At 39.2% G+C, this 23,217-nt stretch overlaps 1 protein-coding gene across 2 annotated transcripts in view; it reads right to left on the minus strand.

Moving 5' to 3' along the window:
• Window positions 1-1,587: 1,587 nt before the first annotated feature.
• Window positions 1,588-23,217, minus strand: part of znf536 (zinc finger protein 536) — a 297,735-nt gene continuing 276,105 nt past the window's right edge. For both annotated transcript variants that reach the window (XM_084722068.1, XM_084722069.1), the window contains exon 8: window positions 1,588-3,072. In XM_084722068.1, the coding sequence (XP_084578194.1) occupies window positions 2,918-3,072 (155 nt within the window). In that variant the 3' untranslated portion in view covers window positions 1,588-2,917. The remainder of the gene's footprint in view (window positions 3,073-23,217) is intronic.

The raw sequence follows: 23,217 nt of genomic DNA on the forward strand, positions 1-23,217 counted from the left end.
GAAAGAAATAAGAAAAGGATAAAGTCCCTCTATGCATAATGGATTCTGTATATATGGGGGCAAATATGTTTTTCAGCACAGGAGACGATTGTCATCTTTTTCCTCTTTTTTTTTTTTGATCAGTAAATGGAGAAGGCATTAATGTACAGTACATATTAAAAAAAAATCAAAATAAAATCAACCCTACGTCCTACAGTCTAGCACAGCTACATAGCTTTGTAGAAGCAATAACAGATGACTTGTATCTAAGGCTATACACAATATGTCTTTTTTCCAGTTTTTTGTTCTTTTTTTTTTTTTACTCATCTTAAAGTAAATACATCAAACCATTTTTCAGTAGTCAGTAACACTGTGCAACAATGATCAGTGGCAGTATTTTAGAAACATCTGCAACACTAGAGTCCTTGAGGTTGACATGAGAGATGAAGAGAGAGGGGCGGAGGGCGATAAAGAAAGAAACTGTTCCCCCTTTTTTTTCTGTTTTTGAGATCTTTTTCTTTTTTAAATTCTTCTCTGTCAAACTCTTGAAGAATGCCTAGCTTTTTGAGAACGTGGCCGTGTAAACTACTGTCACTTCTTTGCTTTTTCCTCGCCAGCTTTTAGTTTTTTACTTTTTTAACTACTGTATATCTCTCTATGTACATTAAGCGTCTATGGGCGCCGTGTTGAATGATACAGAACAAGAAAAAAAGACAAAGGGAGCCATATAGCAGGGTGAAGGCCTGTACTCTCTATTTACACAATATAGAGTGATGTATATCTTTGTTACAAGCTGCACGTCTGTTTACTTCCTTTCAATGCTAAAGTAACATTACCTTCACTTACAAACTTAGTGATTTCAATCTTATGTTAGTTACTTTACTTGTCATATTTAGCTTGGTACAATAGCTAATGCTTTTTAGTGTTTTTGAGCATTTTGATAATCATCTCTGTGTCTTAGATAACCGTTAGCGATATTAGCTAGCTACCTAGCATCGTTATCTTCATTCAAACTCACCAAAAATGTCTCATGTTGGCAGCAGGTAGAAACAACTAGAATATTTTCACGTCTAAGGTGGTGAATTAAGGGTTTATTTGAACCAAACCAGAGCTGGTGATTGTTGGAGATGTTTTTGGTGAGTTTATTTTGTTTCTGTCCAGCTTGAATGAAGATGACAGTGCTAGTTGGCTAGCCAAGGATTCTCTGAGACACTGAAGTGATTATCAAAATAACTAAAAACTCACTAAATATACAAAACAAACTGCAAATAGGGGAGACTGGGGACAGTTGCAGCTCTTTTTGCATTTCTGTCAGTTACAGACTATTTGGACTGAATCACATTGAACTCTGCCCAACTTAAGCCAATGTGCAGATTTTACAGATGCTATTTGGTCTCTTTTATATTGTTGTGTGTTCTGTTGCTGCTTACCTTGGGGACAGTTGCAACAATGTGTTATAAACATCCCCATTCTATCAGCCATAACAGAACATCATGTGTTAGAGAGACACACTGACCTTGACACATGCTAAACATGTCACTTAGAATTTAACAACACAATGATTCAAGCTAATTAAGTTTTGCTTAATTTATACAAAATGTCCAATCAAGCCAATGAAAGAATTTCTTTCATACCTCCAAAACATGTGACTGTGTGTGTAAATGTGTCTGAGTGGATCTAACTGAGCATGTGCAGTATGAGTATCATCACTCTAGCATGTTTCTGATTGATAGCAATAATAATAGTAATAGCATGTTGCAACCATCCCCTGTTGCAAACGCCCCCAGTCTACCCTACTATTAACAATATGTATCAACCTAACTGTGAAAAGTAAAGTGAATAATTTAAGGCTGAAAGATTACTAAGTTTGAAGGTAAAGATAAAGTTACTAAGGCGATGAAAAGAAGTAAAGATGTGCAGCTCATAACATGGACATATGTCACACTACATTGTACAAGTAGAGCACTGACCTGGTTATGGAAGGGGGGGATATACTGTAGTATTATAAGTACATTTAGGGCAGTTTGAATATTCTGTCTTCATCACAATCATCATTAGCACCACCATCATCAAAAGTCAACTATGGGTATGTTTTTCTACCAGCAATACCATATTATTTCTGTTTATAGATTGTCATATGGTGCCCTGTCCTTTATTAACCACAATCAGTGTGATGCATGGTCATGGGACATAAATATGACAGCTGATAGGAGAGCCCGAGGTGGCTGTTATGACAGGTAGTGTGCTTGGTCTCTGTCAACAGTCCGGTACAGTTGAGTTTCTATCCTACAGTAGAATACATTCCAGGTACAATATAATGGTGGTCCGTGGACGTGAAATAATCTTCATTTAACAGGAGAGGAAAGTCTTTGTAAGCATTTGATTAAGTACTACATGTACACTTCAGTCCCTAATTAAAAAAAGACACACCTTTTCTAGCTTGAGGAATGTATCAGAGATTGCGGTGCCAGTTACAAGAAGTGCTAATCAGACAGGTAGTTTCATCAAAAGAAAAACAAAAACAAAAAAGAAACAAAAAAACAAAGAAAAACATCGTATAAGAGAAAAGACAACGAAGACAAGGGGCATTCAGACCACAGGAGACAAAACAGGAAAGTTGCCGTCACTTTGTTTAGCGTCCCGATGGAACGCTTGCAAAAGTCATTAGGTCCATCTCGCAAGCAAATCCGTCCCCAAAGGAAAACTGTCCCGAACTTTCCTTCATATAGTTCTCGCCTTCTCTTGACTCTGACGGTAGTATGTGTTTTTTTCATCTTAAATAAAGTCTTTGTTATAGTGTATTCCTTCATTTATCCTTCATCCTCCTCCTCCTCCTCCTCCTTCTCATCCTCATCATCATCATCATCATCATCATCATCATCCTCGCCTTCATCATCATCCTCATCCTCATCATCCTGCCTTGCTCCGGTGTGGGCCGTTAGTCTTTGTTTACAGCGTGGGCGTCCAGCCCCTCGGGCTCACCTAGGTTATGGTTGTTAGGGTGGTTAAGGTCGTTGTTAAGATGGTTGGGGTCGTGGGTCAGCGCGGGGTCATGGGTCATGGGCTGGTCCTCCTCTCCTACCCAGAGATGCACTACGGCCAATGAGAGAACAAGAGGCAGATTAGCACCACGGACCCAACACACAGACCCTCCCTGCAGCACACACACACATCATTGCATCAGTGGGGCCAGATGGATGGATGAGATATGTTTTTGTTTTTTTTGTTTGTTTTTTTCCACAGTGGGCCATGGCCCATTGTGTGAAGTGTGAAGAATTTAAAGGGTCATTTCACTCAAATTACAGAAAGAAAATCCTTTTTTTCTCACTTACCTGCAGTTATAGCTAATCTCAGAGATACTTTTTCTTTTAATTCGTTAAGATTCTGAGTCTGCCCAAATACGACAGAGGTGAACATAGTTTTGTTTGTGGTGCTCACAGCATTAAAAATAAAAAAAAAGTTCAACAGTTGCTTCTGTTTTCACAGCACCCATAAACTGCAGGGTAAACACAGGTGTTACCAATGATATAAATTACACTTAATGCAGCAGAGACTTTTCAGTGAGCAAACATGCACAATAGCAGCAACCAAACTCTGTTTGACCTGAATGGAATGGGGCCTTAATTAGTATCCTTAATTAGTATTATTAGTAACATCTGTGTTTGCCCCACCACTTCTCATCAAAATTGCTGCTGTGAAAAATGTCTTTTGTTTTCTCGCCCATGTTTATGACTTAAGATCAGGTGGAAAAAAAGGATTTTGCCAGGATCATCAGTTTTTCTTTTTTTAATACTTTTCTTTTTTTTTCTTTTTTAAAAATCTGTGAAAAAGTCTGGTAATGTGTGTAGTGTTTGCTGTGATGCTCATTTGGCTTAAAATGCATTTTAAGGGCTGATTAGCATTGATTAAAAGTTTAGATAAAGTAACTTATAGAAAAGCAATCCTAGCCAAGCTTTATTCCCATCTGTTTCACGCACTCAAAGAAAAAAAAATAAGGAACTTAGAAAGACTATCTTACCAGGACTTTTTTTCATATGTTCTTAAGTCATAAACACAAAGATCCTTAGATCATCATTTTTTCCCCACAAACAAAATTTATGTAACTTCCACTGTATCTGTGTGGTGGCTGAAATATCAAAGAAGGATATCTCCACACTTGGACATTTGAGAATACAAATATCATGGTTAAATACAGCCAGAGATAAGCAAGACAAGAATTTTTATTTGTTAAAGGAAGATTTGGGCTGTTTATATGTGGATGTACGATCAGTGTTCCTCAGTGAGTGCTGGCAGTGTATCACCACCCTGGTCTATCGCTGTTACTGTACTTTGTTGGCCAAAACACAGCGTCAGGTGACAAAGATGCACGTCTAACACGGCCCCTGACTACTCAGAGGCAGAGACAAGAAATCTGAAATACCCTGTAGTTCTTCCTTAACGCCAGTGACATCACTATGACATCACTGGTGCAAGAAGAACTCTTCCTCAATACGGCACACACTGAGGAATTCATTGCGTCAGTTGACTAAACTTCCCATTAACACTGACCGGACATCCACATAAAGAAGTGGTGAATTTAATTTCAGTGAACTGACCCCTTAAAATGTTTCCACTTGATTCGGATTCTTTACATTTTTTTGCGCTGGGACAGCAACAGAGAAATCTTTTGCTTTGGCCATCTGTCGTGTTGTAGATGCTAATATAAAGTTGACCCAACACACAGGATAAAATAACAGCACCAACACCTTCAAATGAAATACATTCTAATACAATAATTCCACGCTTTACCTCCATGTCTTTGAAATTAAAAGCGTAATCTTCCCACTGCAGTCCTTTGTTTGGTTTGCACTGCACTCTAGGGTTTTCCTGTTATTCTGTCCACCCTGTCACCTACTACAACAATCACTGTAAATAATTATTAGCGAGGTAAGAAGCCGTTTTTTTACATAAGCAAGGTCAGCAGAGCTTTCATTAGATTGCTACATCTACTGTACAAATCTACCATTTATTTCTCTCTAATTTTATTTCTGCATCTCTTCAGTACACAGAAGCGTACACTGTGAGATTGTGATCGGCCTCTCAGTGGAATAATCATCTCTAAAATGATGAGAGACGCTACTGTAACACATTATGGTTATGACAACTGGAGTAGTTTCATACTTGTTACAAGCAAGTTGGTCGGCTCAATAAGTGTGACAGTGGGTGAGAAGTGAAGTGAGTAATTCTAATAAAAAAAGTTCTAGGACTCGGTGAGACAGTAACAAATGCATAACTGTAATTAGGTCCCACAGCAGCGGCCACTAAATAATACAAGTTGTCCCCGGCCCCCCCCCCACCCCTCCTTTTTCTACACTTTCATTCCCTCAGCAACTTCTTAGAAAATTATTTTGCAATAAAACACCGCCGAACACATTTGCATGTCATGTTCTTTTAAAGTGGCGTTATGAATCTGACAAAACCAAATTAAAACACGGGTTTATTTGAGCTGTGCTTTCGCAAGGACGGAAATGGATATCAAAATGAAAGGAAGTGCCGGCGTAACAGAGGGAAAATAAAGAGCTAATAACATGATAAAACATCTCTTAGATTCAACACTGACTCATAACTCTCCAGCTGTCTGCGCGCGGCGTGAACAACCCCCACATCTCTGCAAACAACATTTACTTTACTGTGTGTCCCATGTGGCCTTCTGCTTTTAACGCTCCATGTTACTCGCCTCATGTGGTTCCAGCAGTGACGGGATGTAACTAAGTACAGTTACTTTATGTCAGTGACTTTTCATGTCACTTTCTACTACTACATTTCAGAGGGAAATATTCCACTTTTTAATATTTATCTGACAGAATTTGATGCTCTTACTTAACTAATTAAGAGTTCTGCCTACAAAACAGTTTGTAAAAGAGCAGCTGAAACAATTAGTTGATTGAATAATCAAGGTAATTACTTCACAAGAAGCAGGAATACCAGTGTAGGCACTGGGGAAACATTTTGCAGATGAAACTATCAAAACACCTTTGCGCTCGGCTTATAAAAATGAGCACATATTTAAAGCTAAAAAGTATAAATTGATCAAATAACTTTTTTAACTTGTTTCTACATTCAGAAATCTTTTGAATGAATATCAATCAATCAATCAATCAATCAATATGTTTTGTGTGTTTATTTAGTAAAATCTTTCAGGATTCTGTACTTTTTTAAAGATATTTCAATTAATTAATTTATTTTATTATAATGGAATTTCTCGCTATTTTTAGAATTTTTACAAATGAAACAATAAATTGATTAATGGAGAAAATAATCAGCACAATAACTTGTAATGAAAATAATCATCGCTGCACAACATAGTTTAAAAATTAGCTCCACCTCAACCAATTTTAATGGTAAAATCCTGCTTTTACATTAATGTATGGGTCAGAATTGTTTAAAGATACTAGAGATAATAATATAACAGTCCCAGGGGACAGAATAGTTTCATAGTTTTACAGATGTGAGAACTTCTTTTACCACTATGTTCCAGACATACTAAAGTATTATTATTAAATTATTTCTAATAATGATTTATAATAATTATTATGATTACTAAAGTGACACAATGCAGCTTCAGTATACAGAAGAACCAGGGGTATATAACACTAAAAATATTCTAAAGCACACAGATATCAGGTGTCTTGATAGCCTTTTTGTTTTGAAATTTAAAAATAGTTTCACATATTGCTGAACATCCTTAAGGAAAACAGCAAAATGTGCTTTTTTATTGCTATATTTTCACTAACTGTGTTAAATTTATAACACCAAACATATCTAAACACTATATTTCCCCATAATAATATAAATCCTTTAAAGATATGGTCAATGATAAAACTACACATGTGAAGTGTTGATTAGAAAACTGAAACATAAGATCAAATCTGATTCCTAATGCAAATGTCTAGTATGAGATCATACAAGGCATCATTAACACAACTAGCAGTGAGTGTGCAGCTCTGCACATTAAAGGGTTTGTCACTTTTATGCTCAACTAACTGGTTTTATCTCATTAAATTTGCAGCCTGTCTCAGATTACATTCCCTCCTAGCGAAGGACATGGTTTCATAACCACCTTTCACCACAAGATGGCAAGCTAAGACAGTGAATAAGACACTGAAGCCCACGTATAGAAGGCTGAGCATACCACCACATACAGAGCAGTCGACTGGTGGAAATTCACTTTCAACACGTCTGTATTAAAACTAAACGTGAAGCTAATTCACCTAAACTCTCGCTCCAAAAAAAAAAAACAAGCTCAAGTTGCTGCCATTAAACATCACTCATTTGTTCATGTCCCTCAAATTTACTGCGACAGCTTCCACTTTACGCACAGAAGCCACCTTAACTAAAATAAAACAGAAACTAAAGTTTCCTTGCTTTGAAGCTTCAGAAAGTGTCTCGTCTCTCCCTGAGGGCACTTCCCGCCTTTGACTTCCCTGTAAAGAAACTTCCTGTAACGAGCTCCAGATTAGGCTCCATATTTGATTTTCACTGTTCATTAACTAAGCCACCTGGAATGTTATTATTTAAGCACGGTGCTCCTTCTCCCCAAACAACTGCCGCTGCGAAGGGGGAGAAATTTCCTGGCCAACTTTATAGATTTAGCATAACTTCCCCTCACAGTTTTTAATTTCCCATTCGGGCAGGCGGCAGATGCACCTCACAGACACAGAAAACCTGCCTGGCATTCATTTATCACATGAAGCCTGCATGCAAGGCTTATTTATTTGTTTCCTTCAAAGAGTCTGTCCTTCTTAGGGGCTGAAGCAGCGTGCATACAAGATGGCAACATGACGGCAGACTGATGTAGATAAAAATCTCACTCTAGTTCTAATGTCTGGCTATTTTTCTCTCATATTCAAGCTAAGGAACAGCAATAATCCACAGTACATGCTCATATCTTTAATATGAAGGAGCGAGTACGCCCTCTTGTGGCGCGTCCCGAGACAGCAGACGGAGACAGTGGTGGTTATTGGAGAGGAGAGGGCCCGGGAAAGGAAAACATATGGTGTGAGGACACACAGCTCCAGGATCCATCCACTGTTAATACATGTGTCATGCTTAACAGAATGGATAAATGGGAAGGAGGATGGAACAATGGCATAACACTGCACTCTGAGCATGTGTCGGAGACCGCCTTGGGATACGGTGGACTGTGTGTGTGTGTGTGTGTGTGTGTGTGTGTGAGTAAGTGTGAGTGTGCGGTCTCAGAGGCATCACCTCACATTAATAGCAGTCTGTGAAAACATCACACAACAGGCACTCAGCAAGTAGAAGCTGGCATTCTGCAGCGTACGGTTCGTGAGGCTGGTAGTTTGGCACATTTGTGTAGCATTTCTTACACGAGTGACCAAGAAACATTGGTGCTTCCGTCTCAGCAGCTTCCCACTTTATTCTTTCTATTTGTGATGACCATTAGGGTTCAGCTGGTATAGATTTTTTTGGAGGTCGATGGGTGTTTTAAAATTGGCTGGACCGTCTCCTAGCTGACATTTTGTGTTCAGCTTCAGTTCAAGCTTTTCAAAGGCGTCATCAGGGTTGTGAGGATTATTTAAAAAATTGCATTATGTTTTAAAAAATGTAAGTGTCACAATATTAAAGCAATATAACACCATTACTTTCCATTACTCTTATTACCGCAATATAAAATTATGATAAAATTAGTTGGGTTTCAGGGCTGCGACTCGATCATTTTCATCTCAATTAACTGGTCAGATATTTTGTCAGTTAATCATGTAATTGTTTGGTCCATGGAATGTCAGAAAATGGTGAAAAATTTTCAAGCTGATGTTCTCAAGTGTCTTGTTTTGTCCACAAGTTTAATTAACTGAAATCTAAGAAAATGGTGAAAACATTTCTCGTCTTGTCCATGGCAAGACATGAGGAGTAAAGGACCCAAAAATATTCACATTTAAGAAGCTGTAATCAGAGAGTTTTTACTTTTTTAAATTAAAAAGTGACTCAAAATACTTAATCACTTATCAAAATAGATGCTGAATAATTTAATATTCGATTAACAATATATTAATCATTGTGTCTCTAAGTGTTTTTTTTTGTCCATTGTTAGGTTTATTAGTTTGTCCAGCTGTCCCTCCCTTTGTTGTGTGCAATTTATTGATTGACTGATTAAATTAAAGGCAAATAAATTGAGAAATTTACACCCAGTGAAGTTTTTTCACCGGAGGTCATGATTTGGACACTGTGTGCACTGTGCATGGTAGTATATTGTTATTTATTTAAAAACTGTAATCCTACTAATAATCCCCATTTTTACTAAACGTATCTGTAATCTGATTACATCTTTTTTTTTATCTGAAACTGTAATGAAACACAGCGACCTTTTTGTATCCAGGTTATGTAATCCACTCTGTTACTCCCCGAGCTTTGGGCGTCATGCTGAAAGTTTTGAGAAATGTGCCTGAGAGATTTCTGTCTCCGCTCTGATACAATGGGTCTGAATAGAATTGTGTTTGCGGTGCTCATAGCATTGTTAAAACAGTGTTCCTGTTACCGCGGATAATCCACACAACACACTGTCAACAGTTATTATCATATCTATAGGAGAGTAGTCGCAGAAAAGTAGTTCTGTGAAAACTCTTCAAAGAGAGTTCTGTGGATTATCCACAGTAATAAGAATATTGTTTTTTGGAGGAAGACACACTGCTGTTGAATTCTTTTATTTTTCGCTGCCGTGAGAAGCACAACCTGAATTCCACTCACCTCCTTTGTATTGAGTTGGAGGCAGAAATTTCAGAGACATGTATCTCCAGATCTCAGCTGAATAAAACTTAAACTATACTGCTAGAGCAGCTGGTCCCAACCTCTGGACCCCCACAAAAGACCACAGGATGATCAATAACACAGGAAAGCACTCTAACTTAAATTATAACTGTAATAGAAGACTGTAGCAGCAGTAGCAGTAGTTCTTTTCTTTCCCATTTTTCTTGTTTCCTTTTAATGAAGTATATGGTCATACATGTGGGTACATCAATATAGAGGGGTCTGTGCTTTATATGTGAATACATATGGTTGATCGGTTACATCTATCCATGTCTGCACCATACCCTCTGAATGAATAAAGGATAACAAGTAAAAATGTCCAAAAAACATGTGTCAAGATGTTTAAAACACAAAATCTATCATCAACATGTACCGACAGGAAAAAAAGTATTTAAAAAATTTACATCTGATTTTTAGTTCGATGTTTTACCTTTTAAGGCTTTAAAAATGATCACATACAACAAGTGGGTAAGCAACAGTAGGCCTATGCAACTGGTGACCAGTGGGTCACGGGGTGAGTTTGCTTTATTTTGAATAATAAAAAAAAAAAAAGCCAGCATCTCTGAGAAAATAACTTCCTCTTTATTCTGCTGTCATGTTCTGGTCGAGTTTTCTTTCAGAAAAATTGTAGTTAATTTAATCTGATTGTCATGGGCGTGAACACAAAATAAACTTGGGTGAATTTTTAATTTTTCGTTAAACTTATGTTCACCTGTGGTGCTCCTGGTCAAAGATGATATGTTGTAGTAAAGCTATACTGTATGTGAGGAGATTGTTAGTAGAACTGTATTGTTAATGCTCTTTAGTGTATTCAGACTTTAAGTTTCCATGTATAGTTTTGTCCTGTCTTTAGAAATAAAATCATACCACTGTTTAAAAATTCAAAACTGTTTCAAAACAAAAACTTTGGCCCTATTAATAATGACATTAGGCTTACACTTTCTAATCAATATTTCTCCAAAACAGAGCATAAACAAGCCAGGGGATTCATATCATAATTCAAGGTTAATGTCAACAATCACTTTTGCATCACCTCACATCATCCATGCTATTATCAAGCTATTAATTAGCTATTAACTTCCCCTCCTGGTGGCAAACGCAAGCAATATTGACAGCCATCTGTTTTCTACTGCTTTAAAAGTTGAACCTTAACATCATATCCTGGGGAGAATGTCAGGAAATTCAAGTAAAATACAGACTTTGCTTATATGAGTGCTTGGCACAAAAACACAGACGTGGGGGGGTAATTTCTAAATCACATGGGGTCCCCAGGTAATACTAGTCCCATGTGACTACAGCTTTTGACAAAAAGGAAGTCTGTGATAAATAGCACAGTATGTTTCATCTGAATATATCTTATAGTCATAATAACCCATATATTATACTTTTTTTTTTAATCAAAAGCAGTTGAGCTCAGGTCAATGAGCTTCCTTCCATAAAAATAATATGTGTTTTATGGATTTATAATCAGCTATAATAGAAGGCACAGAATTAATTAATATGAAACAAAAACAACAAGAGGGTCTCTGTCTGAGATGGGATGCAGTTGATTGGCTGAATGTCACATATTTATTAAAAAGTTATGCTACAGTGCATCAGTCTCATGAAAATATTCCACTACATGTAAAAGGGTATTAATATACTGCTGCATTAATGTGTGTGTCGCATTTTAGTGCTTTAGATTATTGGTTCCCAACCTGGGGTCTGGGGGTGGCGAACATCACAGGGGGTCTCCCCGAGGCTTTGTCTGCTCTGAGGTTGTCAAAAATGGGAATTGCAGTTGTTAACGAGAATCAGGTTTTATCAAAAGTTTGTATGCGCAAGTAATTAAAAAGATTTTGTTGTTGTTGTTGTAAGGCAAAAACAGCAGGCTACACAGAAGGCCACACCTCTGTGACCTCCCAAACTCTGTGATAATTCATCATTATTATTTTTTTGCTGAGGATGAATGTGTATTAACCCAGGCATTCCCAAATTTTTCCATGCTAAGACCCCTTAGTAGCATTAGCCTGTGGCTGAGGTGTCTGTAAAAACACACTGACAATATTACAGCAAATGTACAAATAAAGATACAGAATTATCATTAAAATTATATTTTACAAAGAATGTAAACAATTTGTATTAATTTTTCACCTGTCCTCTTGGTTTGTGTGTGTGTGTGTGTGTGTGTGTGTGTGTGTGTGTGTGTGTGTGTGTGTGTGTGTGTGTGTGTGTGGGCTGGCTGGGCTCAGCTTTTCTTACATCATACAAGTAGGGAGGGCTCGGAAAAAAAAAAAAAAAAGTTGGGAACCACTGCTTTAGATGGTTGAGCTCATTTTCACACATAAATGGTCTAAAAAGTTTTCATCAGCTCTGAAGAACTTTTCCCACCCCATAAAGGAGCACATAATCCTCCAGTTTATGGCGAACGTTCAAAAAGGACAGGAAGGGTATGAAAAATTGTAATCTGAAAAGTAAGTAGTACCTAAAGCTGTCAGACAAATGTTCAGGAGTAAAAACTGCAACGTTTGCCTCTGAGTGGAGTGAAAGTTGCATTAAACTTAAAAACAGTACTTGAGTAAATGTACTTAGTTACATCCTTCCACTTGTCTGATCTAAAATGAAAGAAAAAATGCAAAAAAAAAACAGTGATTTAAGTGGTGTGGTTGCATCTTCTGTCATCAAGTGTGTCCATATGGACTTTGAGAGTGTGCAGAGTGGAGCTGTGTGAGCCCTGTGTGTGCCACTGAAGGTGGCTGTGGCTCCTTTGTTCCCTCTCTCAGGCATCCGAGCCCTCCACCAGCAGAAAGTGTTGTTCTTGGCACAGCCCCGTCTCATTGTACAGCCCAGTATTTATAAATATGTAAATATGAGCGGCACCAGGCATAACACGGCCCGCTTGTATACACCGAGGAGGAGCGGGCGAGGAAGTGAGCGCACCCCCCCCCCCAACAACCCACCCAACCCTCCCGCTCCACTCCCCCCCCAACCCTCCAAAATTGTATTTTTAGATGGTTTTAATGAATACAGGATGTTTATAGTTACCATTCCCTGTGATTCGCACAAAAGACTAGAAAAATCCACATCCACCCTGCCACCCCTCCGCTGCACCCTTCCCACACTCTCCGCCCCCCCCCCAAGATCCCTCAAAGCACTACTAAAGAAGAAGAAGGGGTGAGGGAAGAGAGGAGAAAAAAAGCAAATTTGTGGTGAAACGCAGCAGGATTGTTGTGCTCTCAGTCTGCTTTCGACTCAGATCCCTATTAGACAAACATAGTGTGGTGTTAAGGTGCAACAAAGAGTGACAAAAACTCCTGTGTGTGCAGGTGGAGAGTGGGGGAGGAGGGTGGGGGGAGGCGCGCGCGAGAGCGCGAGAAGAGACGAGACGTGCGGCAGAAAGGTTCCTCACGAAGCGACTTCAAGGCGGAATGCAATTTGTGTGTTATTTCTGTTTTTTAAAGTTGCAAAAAATAATACAAAAGCCAGAATCAATATGTGCAAGGAGTGGGTAAAAAAGGTTACCTGTTTTCTGTTGTCTGTGATAATGTGTTTTTTTTGTGTGTGATGACTCCATGTCAACTTGTTTTCTTTTTATAAACTCCGTCTTGTTTTGCTGCAAACTCTCAGGTCTAATATGAGGTGATGCGTATGACAGGATGGGAGGATTCGAAGGAAGAAAAAAAAAGGAAAATGTAAAAAAAGAAAGCAGATTGCAGTTGGGGAAACACAATGAAGTGAATGTTAGTGGCCTCTTTCTATCTTTCGCTCTCTGACTCCAAAACTATTTCTGAGGCTAAAAGATTGCCGGCTTGATAATACCTCCGCTGAGCAATTTAAGCCCAAACACTCTGATGCTACAATCTGTCTTCTCTGCCTGATAGCGCTTTTCTCCCCTCTCCTCTCCAAATTACTTTCTTTCATATCTAATTATATTTGCTAATGATCTTATAAGAGAATAATGGAATGTGCTTGATCTATTACCTTTTTTTCAATACATAAATACAATGCGGGGGGAAATGACTATTGGAGACAGGAGGAAATGTTTTTTTTTAATGTTTTTGATGAGAGGGAAAATGAAGCTGGGAGCTGCAGGGTCATTAATGGGCGATGAACGCAGAGGTCATCTCTCACATTCTCTTTGACATTTCTCTCATCTGACGTGCTGAAACAATCACGACCTCATCCACATCTCTCCAGTCTGCCCCCTTTTGCTTCGCCGTTTCTCGCTAATCTTCCAGATATCCACCTCGAGTCTCTTTGATCTTTTAATGGAAACATCGAACTTTGCGAGGTGCCGGTTCAGCGTCGCTTGTTTGTGTTCGGGTTTCACATTTGGCCTAAAACTTTCATAGTTAGAGTCTTAAAAGGAGGCGATTGATATTACAAGGTATTGATTTAAAAGATTCATCATCTAATTGTCATATGATTTCTTAAATTGATGGTTTGGTGGCCTGGGTTTAGTGTAGAGTTATTCTACATTTTGACTCATGAAGGTCAGTGTCTTCTCAAACTATAAACTTGCTGTCTAATGTCTTCTGTAGCTCTGGAGGGGTTTTATCTACAGAAACCTGAGGGGGAAAAAACCCAGATGAGGCGATGAATGAGAGCAGGAGAGTCCAATGTGGAGGAATCCATCTCGGTTCATTAACTGCGGTGCACTATCCACTTTTATTTAACTTCCTCTGTCTGTATAAACTACAATATTTTATTCCTAGGATGAGGAAGAAATGTCTTGCCCTACTATGCTGCTGATTAGCTTACCCTGGTATTCTTACTCAACCCAGTGGTTCCCAGTCCTTGTCCTTGGGCCCACTGTCCTGCATATTTTAGATGTTTCCTTGCTCCAACACACCTGATTTAAATGATCAGCTCATCATCAAGCCTCTGCAGAAGCCTCATCCTGACCTGATCACTTGAATCAGGTGCGTTGGTGCCGGGAAACTTCTACAACATGCAGGGAGGTGGGCCCTGAAGACCAGGTTTAGGAAATACTGCCCTAACCCTAACCCAATCTCACTCCTCATGTCTAAACCTACCCAATCAACCAAGGTTGTATGCACCAATCCAACGCAGAGTAGGGTGGGTCATCACCACCCTGAGAGGGAAAAAATGGCTGCTCCACAAACCAGGAACAAAGACAGTTATGAGACAGCCGACGACAGTACAAATACATCTAAACTATGTGAACTTGTGGCCCGATTAGTGACCGTTCTGCTTTCTGCCATGAGTCTGCACTATCAAACATAGGTATCAAGTTGCATCTTGGACGCATCTTAGGATACAGCATTTTTGGAGCCTTACCCAGACTAAAGACTATAAGAGCCCATCCTCACTGGAAAAATTACCATATTGGTCGTCTGCACAAGCAGTTTATTCCAACCCAAATTTATCGGAGCATAATACCCAATTTTATTGTTAGGGAAAGGCAAAGGAGGAAGTAAGGTGATCTAGTATACATCAGATCAAATCAACCACACCCAGACTTTCCCCCAGGAGACCACAACTTTGTGCCCCATGTGAAACCAAAGGTGAACGTAGACTTTTAAGTTACCTGTGCAACATACTTAACTTCTGTAACTAATTTTAACCAGTGATCTTTTCCTAATCCTAACAAAGTGGTTATGGTGCCTAAAACCTATCTAAAGTATGAGAATTTCATGGTCCTAACCACATGGGAACAAAGGTCCAGCATGATGAAGGTCCAGTAGTCACTGGTACTGTCCAACAGTCATCTATGTTGTTTTGTGAGTCATTGGCAAACAACATATTCTGTCATTTAGGTATAAAGACATGTTGGAATAAAGGTGAGGATATCTCAGCCTCTCCTGCATCAATTTTGACCGTTCTTTTCCTAAAACTGCTGCAGGTCTATTTTAACTCAGTTTCATAACCTTTCAGCATAATGTATTTCAAGTGGTTTGAGAGAAACTAGACTTCTGAACACCCTATTTTCCAGATTTATAAAATGTAGCCTGTGACAGAAGACTTTGGCCAATCACAGGCTGGTGCAGTAAGCAATTCTTGACGGCGACAGTTGATTGTTGAGTTTAGAAAGAGTTGCTATTTGATGAACCAGGAGCAAGACTCAACAATCAAGTATCTTTTTTGAGAATCCCCAGTTGCGCCTTTAAAGGGTAAGGATGTAGATTGTATTTTCAAAATATCTGGCATAAAATAGTGACCCTCCGTAACATTTCCTGGATCCATTTCAAGGTTTATTACAAGAAAAACAGTTCTAATAATCTTTCCCTGTTCACACAATGACTTTCTGCTCTTTAACTTATACTTGCAAAATCCACTGGCCTTTTAAATGAATAGCTCTTCTCTCTGTCTGTTGCCAAACCCCTGTCCCGTCCTGTCCCTCCCTCGCTCCCTTCCTCTTAAGCCTCTCCATCCTCCATTCTTCCCTCCTTTTCTCCCCCCCCACCCCCTGTTATTTTTTTTTCTCTCCACAGGCCCTAGGACAAGCCAAGCCATGACAGGCACTCTAAACCCCCTGCATTAATGGAAGGAAATGGCATTCGATCCCTGTTTGATCTCCTAATCATTTCTGCTGAAATGATAATTAGTGCCCTTCCAATCCTCCCACAGAGGAGGAGAAAGGGGTGGGTTGAGGGAGAGTGGGTAAATACATAAATAGAAAAAAAATCCTCTTGCTTTTTAGACCCCAAATGACATCTTTGTCACCAAGCCGGGCATGTTCATAACCAACAAGTGCTTTCCTCCATCGCAAATTTCCCATCCTTTACACACACAGGGAGCAGGGATCTACACACTAACACACACTCAGACACACAGAGACACAGTGCCTGGCGACTGCTGTCTGTGATTCTTTTCAGCTGACATAATCCTGATTGATTCGTTCAGCAGATAAAAACTGGGTCCACTTCTGCCCTTTTACTGGGGGGGCTGGAACATAATACAGCCTTTTATTCAGCAACAATGTAACATAATGGCGTTGGAATGTGCAGGGGAAAAAAAGGCCACATCTTAAATGCTTGTGACACACTGTGCTTTGAAAAAGCCTGTAGTCTAATGTAAAAGAGAAAGAGACAGAGAGGGTAAAAAAAAAAGAGAGAGAGAAAGAAATCATGAAACTGCCAGATTACCCATGAGCCCTGGTTCTATCATGGTCAAATGAAGGCTGGTACTTGTTTTCTCTTGTTGTCTCTTCAAAGTGCGTGGCAACTTTGTGTATCTGTCAGCCCGTAACTCCATGTTGCCTTCATGTTCTCACAAGGAAATCAAGGATTTGAGCTCTCAAGTTTCCTCACCATCACCACCGTCCGTCGTTTTCAGGGAAGCTTTTTGTTCAGGGGGCAGGAATACAGCAGGTGAGGTCATCTCATCTCCACAGATTGTGGCCCCATTCGCTGTTTTTTTTCCTTTTTTCTTTTTTCCTGCTTTTTTTTTTTGGTGAGAGCTTTGTGCTTACATGAACTAACATCCTTCCCTCATTCTCTGAGATATGGGCGCGGGCTAAAGGCCACGCCAGTGGATGTTTGTATTAGTCTACTGTAACAAATTGGGTTTGTCTTTTCCATCAGGGCTTGTAGGCTTTAAAAACCCTGCCTGAGCAGCATGTGGCTACAGCTACCTTTTACATCTCACTTTACAGAGTATATTTAATGTGATTATTTGTTATTAAATACGTTTCAACTTACACTACAGTTCCTCTGTGTGTGTTTTTACTGTGGCCAGTATCTTTCTTACATTATAACGTCAATGTTCCTTTCTCAAGAGCTGTTTTTTATGTTGTACTACCACTGAATGAATGAATGAAAGAATACATTTTTATTATTGTGTCATGCACAAGCAATTTGCCCAGCCCAAACAGGCTCACAAGACACCATTATTAAGCAGAACAGACCAGAAACCAGAGCAGCAACATAAATTACAATTAATGTTAAACAAATAACCCATCCTGACGCTTTTTCCAAGCTTTAGAGACAAAATTAGCCAACTTATAAACATCAAAATTAAACAACCATTCCATTCTGTTATCATCAGACCACCAGAACATTTCTGGATTTTGAACAGGCATGTCACTGAATATCTGTACTCATCATACAAAGGACAACACTGTGATAACAACAATGTGATTTATTCCCAACTACTACTACAAACAAGAAGAAAGAAAGAGAAAAAGAGGAAAATAATGAAAAAGAAGAAGAATGTGCTGATTTGTTGTAATATTGAGAGCTCTATGAGTATATTTTGCACATATTTTTGATACTGTTTTGCAAATTTGATACTGCATATTGTAATTGTAATTGTGTCCCTTGGTTACTTTATTTATGCCCCTTTCTCTTAATCTCTCTAGATGTCTTTATTTATGTTGTATTTTTACGTTTTTCTTTACTTTTCACACCTATGTTTTATTGTTTAAAGCCCCTACTGGGGTACATGTACCCCCAGGAGTATGTGAAGTGATGTAAGAAGTACATGAAAAAAATGTGACCGTGACTGAAATGAGTGAATGAAAGAAATCAGACTGTGTGTGGACTCAGAATCTCTCAACTTCAGCCAAACATTGCAAAGTTATGTGCATCCTGTCAAGCACATCCCTTTCATTAACCTGTGTTGAGTTTTTCAGTTTCTGTTATATATAGGCTCTCTATATGCACATGTGTGTGTGGAGGGAGCTTACAAATATGTAATCAGGGTATGTAGCTGGAGGTTGAATGTCTGAAGAAATATGGGATTTTAAAATGTTTGGAAACACTGATTTAACGGCATTAGAGTGGAAGTTAAACTTAAAAAACCCCTGTAAACTGTAAAAATACACAACGTTCTATCCAACAATAAACTTTTTTTTAATTGGTGGAATTTTAGAGAGGTTTTTACAAGGATTCTGATACTATTGGAAATGCCTCTGACACCACAGAAAATGCTTGATCGGGTGAGTATGTGAGTCTGATCAGATATCACAGGATTTATTAGCCCCCGAAATTTCCCAGCAGTGTCTTGCACACCAATTTTTGGTTGCCTGAGCCAAGCCATACAACGATAGCAATCTTAGCAGCAGCCTTTAAAAAATAATAACAATAAATATACTTTTTTTTTGTATCAGATCTGTACTAGGTATCAGCCAATACCTCAAAATTCGGGCATCGGAATCAGTATCAGGGAGACTAGTTTTATGAGGTGATTGAGAGTTTAAACCAATTTAAAAATGTGGAATTAAGCTTTTTTTGGGGTAATGAAAAGCTTATATTTTTGCGTTATTTTTAGGAAGGTTGTTCTGATATAACTACCGCAGTGCCGTCTCCCGATACAGCCTGAAATACTGGATCAAGCCTGGTCTATGCACCAATCACCGATGACACCGAATTTATTAACCCTGAAATGGGATCCTGTTCCTTTCCAGCAGCGTCATGAACACAACTATTTATTTTTAACCTGACCCAGACCAATGACGGCCACCTTATCATATGGATACAGGATTAGCAGGATAAAATTCAGGTGTGGGAATCAATGTCAGGAAGAAAAAATGACATTGGAACATCTCGAGTTTTTACCCGACTACAATGTGAATATGTGTTACAGCAGAGTAATACACTGTGTACTATTTGATTATGTGGTGTCCTGTCATGACCTTCAGAGTTGAAATTAAATTTCCATCACAAGGTTCTTGGCACTGGTGTGAACTGTCTGCTTTATTAGACCTTGTGAACGTCGTGGCCGTTTCTTAGTTTCGAAGTGGAGCACCAGTGAAGTACCAAAAGACAAAGAGAGGCAGATGGCCTTCCTGCCAGTCAATTGTATTAATTGTAGGTGCTAATCTGCAAGCCACGGCCCTCCCTGAAGCGCACGGTGTTATCCCCACCAGCACGGTGCTGGTGACATATCTGGTTACTAATTCGGTGTGGCGTGAAGCCAGATGGGAGACGGGAAGAAGGAGGAAGGAGTCGGCCATTGAAAAGTGTCCCCATAACCTATACATCTGACTGTGAGAGAAGAAGAAGAGGACAGATGAAAGGCGTGTGATGACACAGTATGGAGGATGTATGTACAGTGGATCACAGAAGGAGGAGAATATGAACCAGAGACACAGCAGCAAATAGGGCAATATTACAGTATATAGGGCAATATGCATATATAGGGCAAGAGTAAATGTGTTGCCTTACTAAAGTCTATAATACTCACTCATAAAGATTGACACAGACAGGAAAAAAAGAGGAAATGAGCAGGGTGATAAATCTCAGCCTCAAATAATAAAGTCAAAATATCAGATCTGCATTGCATACTTTTTCTTTTTACTTTTAGTATGTGCTGCAGCTGCCCTTGCAAAGTATGCACTGTTGCATGCACTATGCACACAATTGGGACAAACTACTTCCTCATAACATGACCCATGCCATACACCCATCACTAAGGACTGTGGGTCAGAATAGCCAGAAAAGCATGCTAGCTTGCATACTGCAAAATCCAACCAGATGCAGTAGGACATCCTGGTATTTTTAACATACTGCATTTGACATACTGTGTATTGGGACTTTCTGGCATACTATGGTATGGTTATGGCAGTATGGGTGTCGGGATGCACAGCAGAACTCTCAGCATTCAGTTGCTCCAGTACAGAAGTATCATTTGAAATATTTGCATTCAATGTCAAAAAAGTAAAGACAAAATTCAGAGACCAGGACAGAATCAGAGAAATAAAAGATGCCGATACTAAGATGAAAAGAAGTCGAGTCTCCACAGAAGGAGATTAACAAGTGTGACAGACAGCAGAGTAATAGCAACCCTGCGCCAGCTATCACAGTTATCATTTATAATCACAGAGAACCTGTCGCTGGTTCCCAGCGTTCCCATGACATGTTGGGAGTTCTCCCAGGCTGCCCAAATGTTCCAGATAAATAAATGGCAGCAGTTTTAGAATGTGAGGATGGAGAAAGCTCTAGGGGGGCCAAGTGCTTGGTTGAAGTCAGCAGAGAGGAAGAGGAGGAGGAGATACCGTCTCTGTGAACAACTGTAACATGGGCGTCGATTTAGTATATCAAGGTACGGGCACTTGCTATATGTTGAAGTTCTACTAGGCATGACAGCAGTTATGGGACCTAAGTGCTGCTGGATTTCAAAACAGGCAATTGCCCCAGAGCCCTGAACTCCCATGGGCCACTAAAGTCCCAGGTTTATTGTATAATAACCAGTTGGACATAATTTAATTAACTGCAAAACTACAACATCAACCAAGGGTCCTGTATTGTTACTGAACCTGTGTCACAGTGTTATAATCTAGGGTTTTTACTCTATACTGTGCTCACAGTGGGCTTATTTCTAAGGAAAGGAAATTATTGAATCACATTGCCTCAAACCAAGTGACACATAAAAAATGTGGGCCAGGTGTTACTCAAGCAGAGAAACTGGTTTGAACAAAGACTGAGACAAGAGGGACACAGGGGTGGCAGTCAGTTGAGGTCCATTGACAGTTTTTGCCCTCTACAACCGCCAACATTTTAGCCCGGTGGTTCTAAAACTTTGCAAATAAAAAAAAAAAAAAAAAAAAAAAAAAAAAAAAAGAGGTAGTTCAAGTGCTAACAACTGCCTGGGTTTTACACACAAAATACACAAATCTTCTTCACCATACTGTTACTGAAGAATGGTTTTGTCTTACAGAGAAGTCTTGCAAACCTGACTCTACACTGCATGTACCAGAGCACAGTCTCACACACTCCTTCATCTACTACTACATGCACACAATGTGAATTACTTCAGTATCCACATCAGTGGCGGTTCTAGACTAATTTTACTTGGGGGGCCAGTCTGTGGGTAGTTGTTTTCAAAATATGAAAGTATTACATTGATAAAAATAGTTCTATACTATAAAACAATCAAATAAATGAATGTGTAATGAAGAAATGGTCCCCGCAGTTTGATGACCTACAATATGACTATTTATAACATTCATCACCTTATAATAACTTGTTAGCAATCAGTCTTAGCTCCGTGATTTAGTCGAGCATCGAGTCAGATTTTTTTTTTTTTCCTTTTCTCATTTCTTTTCTTCTTCTTCTGGCAGATACATGAAGATGCAGACACTTTACAACAGTTTAGCATTGCTAATAACCCGTATATTTGTGTTTCTCATTTCTTTTTTTTCTTTCCCCCCTCCACCGTACACACACACACACACACTCTCACATCATCACTTGAGTTTTTCTCCATGATGTAAAGGGAGAGAAAAAAAAAAGGCAGAGAAAGTGAGAAATAAAAAATGTGGAGCACCTGGCTTCTTTTTAACATGGTTTCACAGGCTTTCACTGGTCTCTGATGATTCAACAGTTGCTGCTACAAACATCTGCTGCCTGCTCTTAGCAGATCTCAATTAAGACTCACACAGCCGGGCACGCCATACCTTATTTATGCTTAAGCTTTTTTTTTTTTTTGGCTTTTTTTTCTGTTTTTTTTTTTTACTCAGCATGCCAGACGAGGGAAAGAGGCCAAAAGGTCTGACAAACCCCACTCAAAGAGGACATTACAAGGTGGAACGAGAGATGCTAAGGAGAGGTTGGAGGTGTTGGCAGGAGATTTCAAAAAAGGAGACGTTCTTGCCAACACTGGCAGCACTTTTAAGAAAATAAGAGCAAGCGGGGGGAGGAAAAAAAAAAAAGCAACAACAACAAACTTCGACAAGCAGCAGCCTAAAGCCCTCCCTCATTTGTTTTTTTTTTTTTTTTTTGAAAAGGCACCCAAAAGAAAGAGACAAAGAAGAAGAAGGAGTGAGTGTTGATATGATTATGTAAATGTAAACAGGATTTCCTGCCGACTGGAAGCCGTTTTTCTCTCTGACCCGTTCTCCTTGCAAATCTTCCATTTAAGACGAATTCCCCCGGGGAGGCTGCTCCGCCGTTACTTAACGGGATAATTATGATATACTAAACCTTTCCAAGATCAGCCCCCCCCCCTTACACACCCCTCTCCTCTTCCATCTCGTCTTTGCCTTCTCCCCGAATCGCTCATACACTCTCTCTCTCTCTCTCTCTTGCCATTTCTCTTTTTCTGTGACTCTCGCTCGCTGTCATTTCCTCTCAGGCTTGTCCTCTGCCTCCTGTCTGTCCTGGAGAGTAACACTGATCTGTATCTGAGCTGTCCCCGTAACCGCCAACTTACTGCAGGTTCAGCTGATATAAGGCCGGTATTGTGGAAACGCTCCTGAAACCAAATTTAGTTCATCATCAGTCAGTGACATTTATGTGAAACTAAAAATAGTGATATCTGTGTGTGTGGTATCATACAGTGGACCATTTCTGCAATGGCAAGAAAAAAATGATTCCCTTGAAGTAAAACAATTTACAAAGAATATATGTAAGAAAATGATTGTTTCGATGACGTATTCTAGTGTCATGTCTGCATCTACGGTGAAGAAAGTCAAATAAAAATCAGCTGATCTACGAGTTTTATATTTATACAAATGCAGTTTGCATGAGCAAAACCACAAATCTGATC

This window comes from Lutjanus erythropterus, chromosome 1 (genome assembly GCF_056507025.1).
Source record: "Lutjanus erythropterus isolate fLutEry1 chromosome 1, fLutEry1.hap2, whole genome shotgun sequence".
Lineage (NCBI taxonomy): Eukaryota > Metazoa > Chordata > Actinopteri > Lutjaniformes > Lutjanidae > Lutjanus > Lutjanus erythropterus.